Source organism: Gymnoscopelus microlampas (genome assembly GCF_963454915.1).
Source record: "Gymnoscopelus microlampas genome assembly, chromosome: 19".
NCBI classification, from domain to species: domain Eukaryota; kingdom Metazoa; phylum Chordata; class Actinopteri; order Myctophiformes; family Myctophidae; genus Gymnoscopelus; species Gymnoscopelus microlampas.
Genome location: NC_139956.1, coordinates 14,561,295 through 14,567,616, shown reverse-complemented (window position 1 = coordinate 14,567,616; position 6,322 = coordinate 14,561,295). Strand labels below are relative to the sequence as shown.

The window sequence follows — 6,322 nt, the reverse complement described above, 5'->3', positions numbered from 1 at the left end:
AAATACCAGTTAAAATGTTAAAAAAAAAGAAAAAAACATTAAAATGAAAAGATAAAAGGGGGAATTGAATTAGGTGGGGAATACAAGTCTGAAGAGGTGAGTTTTGACGGTGGTTTTAAACGAGGCAAGGCGCGAGTGGAGGACGCGAGGATGGAAGGTTTAGTGTTGGAATTTGGCTTTGGAGTTTGGAGTTGAATACGCTTACATGGGGGGGGGGGGTAGTCATTTGATCAAATATCAAAAATCTAAATATTAAATCAAGCAACTTAAAAACTCATGTAGAAGAGACAATGAAGTGTTTTAATAGTGTTTCAATTACCTTTTAATCAAGCACTGGAATGATCTGCTTGATAAACCTCCCTTTCTCTCCATACTGTTCCAGTAATGTGTGTGTGTGTGCGTGTGCGTGTGCGTGTGCGTGTGCGTGTGCGTGTGCGTGTGCGTGCGTGGTACATGTGGTGTGTGTGTCTGCGTGTGTGTGTTTGTGCGTGTGTGCATGTGTGTGTTTTCCAGAATCGGTGCACGGCCGAGGGAGTTGGAGTCATGAGCGGTGGTGTGTGTGAGGAGCGCGCGCGTGGTGGCGGGCGCGCACGTGTTGACTACGCGCTGGTGGATCCAGAGAGAACACAAGCCCTGAGGAACACCAGGGAAGCATGGCACGATGGGAGAGTATCCACCGAGAAGGACAAATAGTGCGCACACACACACACACACAAACACACACACACACACACACACACACACACACACACACACACACACACACACACACGCACACACACACGCACACACACACGCACACACGTGCACACACGCACGCACACGCTCACACTAAAAGGCCTTACACATTGCTGCTCGAACTTGTTTTGAGTCAAATGGCTCGCATATAAATGAGATGATACACTGTCGAATCTTCATTGTTAATTTAACACTTACCCTGCGTTTTAACAGCGGGCAACTCTCGGGCGATGCCGGGCAACATCGCCCAAAATATAATGAAAGTCTATGAGAGCCGGCGATCGGGCGAAGTGGGCGGGGGGGCGATGAAAGATGGATTTTCTTTATCTTTTTGGGCGATATCGCCCGGCATCGCCCAGAGTTGCCCGCTGTTAAAACGCACCGTTACATTAACACTGGGGATTGAACAGTGTACACACGTCATTCAAGTTCATCACAGTCATTAGGTTGTCAGAGCAGGGGTCCGTCCTGTGCGGTAAAGTTACTCAACCCTTTTAATTTCAAGGATCTTGTTTGATATGTTGTGTTTTTTTTATCTTCAGGACCCCCAATCTACACTGTAAAATCCTCAGTGTTAATATGAGTCTCACAGTGTAGAAATTCTGGTTCCATTTGTACACTCTCAGAGGTACAGACCTGTAAATGTCCATTTGGTTCTGATCTATCAATAATTTTGTGGGGGGACCGCCTGGTCCGACGTTGAAAACCGAGTGTCTTAAAGGCTCATACCGGCGTCAAATAATGTCTATTGATTGTTTATTGTTTAGGATCTCAATGTATTTATCCTGCGCTCCACATGTACAGTATGTCTATTCACAGTTCAATCATGTATCATACATGAGCATGTATGACAGGTTTTATGTGTGCACTTAGCATCTGTTTACATTTTCTCCAAAGTCATTAAAACATTACCTTATTTATCTGAATAATTGAGTCAATGTTGTGTAAATGTGAGTATGTGTGTGTCTGTGATTATGCCCAAATATGGACATGCCTGACATTCGCCCGGATTAGGCCCAAATATGGAAATCCCTGGCCTTTCCCTTGCTTTTTGTGTCAGTCTGCGTTCATTTTGAAAGAATACAGCTTATTATATAGCACATTTAAAATCAGGTGCAAAAGGTGCAACAACTACACGCAATGACGTCAATGTGTCTTAATGCATTTCAAAAGAAGGAACTGTAGCCGCACACTCTTAGTTTCATTGCCAACGTTTTCCGTTTATTGGCGGACGAGAGAGATTAATAACAATAGAGCCAACATTTGTGCAGGCACACTGCCCTCCTAAGGGTATTACAAACAGTGACTGGGAGAGTCTTAAGTGACTGACAAAACCACTCTAGAGCTAAAATATATACAATATCAGGTCTGTAAGACAGATTAGAGACACTATAGACCAATTATTTGTTTACTAACATTGAGACTGTACTGGACGCACAGGGATTGTTTCACGCAATCAATTCCCAACCTGTTGTTTCGGGTGTTGGCTAGTGAGGCGCGTCCTAGCGAGACCTGACAGAATGGGTTTCATTGCACGCATACTGGTTGCGCGCATACTGGTTCTTATCAGTGTGACGTCGTCTGTTAAGGGGTCTATAGTAGGGATGTTCCGTCAGAGTTGAAGCATCCATTAGTTTGATCTTGGTCGACCAAGACTTTGTTAGTTGATCATTTCTCTAGATATACTGTAACCCTTGAATTCTAATCATTGTTTGAAATCAAGAGAATTAGTGTTCAGTTTACAATGTCAGTGTGAAAAAGCTGGCCTCTGTATGTGCCTTACGATCTCCATGGCAACCATCGTATCTCCCTCATTGGCATGATGTCACGGGCTGTCGCTGTGATGTCACTTGGGGGTAAACATACTGTGATGTCACTTAGGGGATAACAGGCTCTTGGCACAGGTGAAGGTATGATTCTGATAGCAATGACCATCGTCCCAGCGATCTGTTGAGCACAGAGACAGACGTCAAAGACTAATCAATAACATCTCAACAGTAACAATACTGTTTATTGGTGCTTGCTTAGAATTGTGTTTCAAACATGTAACAGTCATCAGTAGAATTATACTAATGGGAAGATGTGACAGAGAAGTAACATCATAGAAACAATGAACAATGATCATCATGTGGGACCAGTATTAAAAAAAAAGAAGAATTGATGAATTAATAAGGTATTATAAAGCACCACAACAGTGCAATTGCACAGCCTATTGACTATGTCACATGTAGATTATCTACTGTTGACCATCTTCAAAAACATACAGTATTTCTATATATTTATTTAATTTTGGAATAATTTCCGGATTTCCCTTTTTGGAAATCAAAATAAGCAGATAATAGGGGTTTCAACCATGATCTCCTCATTGTTTTAGAGCAAAATCAGGAATCAACACTGTCAGAGATGATGCCTTCTGCTATATAGACGGGTTTCATGTTTGTAAACATTGAGAGGATATGACCGCGCAGAGGAGGGGGTAAGCCTATGGGTGCGTTTGGAAATTACGCACCGGAGCACACTCGCCTATTAGTTTGTATTGGCCAGTGCGCTCACTGTCGCTCAGGGCTGTATTTTCGAACGCGCCTTTCCCCCAGGCATGCGCAGATTGCGCATTCTGCTCTGTGATGACGTCGCTCGGAAACCCGTCTATGAGCCAGGCACCTTGATGTGACAATGGAGACAAGAGGCTAGTGTTGCAGCTCCATTCAAACTTTCTTTTGAACTCGATTTAGTGGTAAAATGCTTTGAATTAGGACTCGACTTAACAGAAGAAATGAGGGCTTGGGCTTGTAATGTTGCGTTACGATTGTATAAAAGACAGACTTGTAAACAACCAGGTGATGTGATTGTATCCCCTTTGAGATAATGGAGGGCAAAAAAATTACATCTAATTTCATGTGCTTGTTCACTATGCATTAAATAACACCATAAAACCTGCATGCTTTGTTGGCAGTAACGTAAACATATACATGGCTCACAGTCACTGGGTTAAGCATACCATTCATTAATTTCCACTTGTGAGTAACATCTGTGTCACAATGTGTCATTTACAGTACCGTTCCAGTTCATAGCCATACAGTGCTGGTTTCCGGTTGGTTCTGAAGGGGCCCAGTTATGATACACAAGCCTTGTCCCATCACTCCAGAGCCACACCCCCTCCTGGAGAGGAATAATTTAAAGAAAAATAAAGAAGGAAAAAAATCTACAAGCTATACAATGCATCCCGATGCAACGTGTTGTGAGCATGTAAGATTGGCTATTTTCACTATTTTATGTACTTATCTTACTATAATTCTACAAAGCTCTGTAGTGGTGGTGGTTCTACAAAGCTCTGTAGTGGTGGTGTAGTGGTGTAGTGGTGTATAGTGGCGGTGAGGCCAAAATTGGTTCTGGCCGGTTCTCCTCAATGGCTGGGGCAGTTGATCTGAATTTGCACACAGACATTGACCATTACCATGTGCACGGAACAGCGAAGCCCGTTTGTGGATTTCACCAAATCTCAGCTGTTTATTAGCGTTTTTGTGTAAAAGAATGTCGCCATGGTTACGACCATGGGGCCATCTCAGCTGTGGGATGGCCCAGCGAGCTATGGGACGAACTGCCTCCCGGGTTGCCAGATCATGTGCGCATATTCCTATATATGTGTGTGTATATATATATATATATATATATATATATATATATATATATATATATATATATATATATATATATATATATAAATTATTATTATTATTATGATATTAACATTCTCTATTTTCAGTCCAAAGTGTATAGACATTGGGTTTGGCCATTGCTCACCTGTCCTCCATCATAGCCTCCTATCCAGGAGTAACCTGTGGTCATGCTTCGGAGGAAGTTGTATTCATCAGCACTGTGGACTGATGCCAGGTTGCCTCCCAGGCCCAAACAGTACCTCTGCATGGAGACACAGAGACATGCAATTAATTGTTTGATGGAATGACAAAATCTGTAGGAATAGGCCCTAGTAGCAAAAAGTGTGTTTTGAAGAAAACGCAAAATGGAAAAAGAGTTTTACGACAATCAGACTGCGTTCATGAGTTGTGGCGTTTTGTGCAGGAGATTAGCTGCTCACAGACACACACACACACACACACACACACACACACACACACACACACACACACACACACACACACACACACACACACACACACACGCGGACGGACGGACGGACGCGGACGGACGGACGGACGGACGGACGGACGGACGGACGGACGGACGGACGGACGGACGGACGGACGGACATACAGACGGATAGAGGCGAAAACATAGTGTCCGCTTCAGACTTTGGCCTGGCGGACACAACCCCAGAGAATGTTATACTATCAGCATGACTGGTCATGATTCATTGATTGTGATGAAGATAATTATAGTCATGCTGAACTACATTAATATTGTAGGCTATTATCTTTGATAGGTCTGGAATCTAACCAATATCTAATCAATAGTTATGGAGAATTTTGTTATTACGGCATTACCTCAGCCTTAGCCCAGGTCAATTCTGTCAACACGTGATTGAAGCAGAGATTTCCGAACTGGCTCCAACCAGAGGGACATCCTGTAGGATATAGGATATAGTTAGTTATAACGTATAGGGGGTATATAGGGTAATAGAAATGAAATGCATTTTGTGTGCGTGTGTGTGTAAATATATAAATAAACACACACATGCACACACAGACAGACAGACAGACAGACAGACAGACAGACCTGGAGCTGCCATCGTAGTCACAGCAGCAGAGAGACACAGAATCAGAATCTTCATGTTTAGAACGTTCTCCTCAACACATCTGACAATAAAAATACACAACTGAGGAAAAACAACAATGTTTAGTCCAAGTATAAATACTAAAGAAGTGTCATTACAAAATTAAATGCAACCAAATCATTGTAATTACTGCAAGTATCTACTACTTCTATTACTGCACCGATACTATTTCTTCTACTACTAGGCCTACTACTACTAGTAGAAGTAGTAGTACTACTACTACTAGTAGAAGAAGTCTGTCTTTAGTCTAGTAGGGGAAATAGACACACACATATTTACACACTGACGGCGGAGGAAACCATTCAAGGCACCATTTTGCTCATCGGGAGCACTTAGTGGTTCAGTGTCTTGCTCAAGTACACTTTGACACACAGCCAGGAGGATCCGGGACCGAACCTAAATTGGGTGCTTTTCTGAATGTAACAGTTTTCTTATTTTTGAAGCAGTTTAATCAGAAACAACATAACAAGATCAAACCCACAATACATCACAACTAAATGTAATGGTCTCACCTTGTAGAGTCAGAATGTGTCTGCAGTAGATTGCGGTTCTCTGTGATTAAGTGTATCATAACAGTTTACCACACTGGTTAACTATTGTCCATTTTACTCAGTAGGCTAAATAACATTTATTTACCCCCTCACACACACACTGGACTTTGTATATTTGTTTTTGACTGAAGAGGATCGATAGGTTTCAAGAAGTTCTGTTGACCGAAAGGTTGCCTAAATAAAGTTGTCCTTACTGTGCAAGTGTAAACGGTGTGTTGGTCATTATTGTATTCTATAACGT

The 6,322-nt window shown here is 42.3% G+C and overlaps 1 protein-coding gene and 1 pseudogene across 2 annotated transcripts in view; one reads left to right on the top strand and one right to left on the bottom strand.

Annotated features, from left to right (window-relative positions):
- LOC311034380 (GRB2-associated-binding protein 1-like) overlaps positions 1-1,012 on the top strand; it is an 18,354-nt pseudogene extending 17,342 nt beyond the window's left edge. Inside the window, exon 12 of the transcript XR_014602934.1 lies at positions 514-1,012. The product of XR_014602934.1 is annotated as a GRB2-associated-binding protein 1-like (transcript). The remainder of the gene's footprint in view (positions 1-513) is intronic.
- Positions 1,013-2,611: 1,599 nt separating this feature from the next.
- LOC311034379 (ladderlectin-like) lies at positions 2,612-6,101 on the bottom strand (the record flags this gene model as incomplete). Its single annotated transcript, XM_084042259.1, has 6 exons — positions 2,612-2,685; positions 3,795-3,897; positions 4,540-4,656; positions 5,241-5,320; positions 5,473-5,552; positions 6,043-6,101. The coding sequence occupies 6 exons, from the start codon at positions 6,099-6,101 to the stop codon at positions 2,612-2,614; spliced, it is 513 nt and encodes a 170-aa protein (XP_083898385.1).
- Positions 6,102-6,322: the final 221 nt, after the last annotated feature.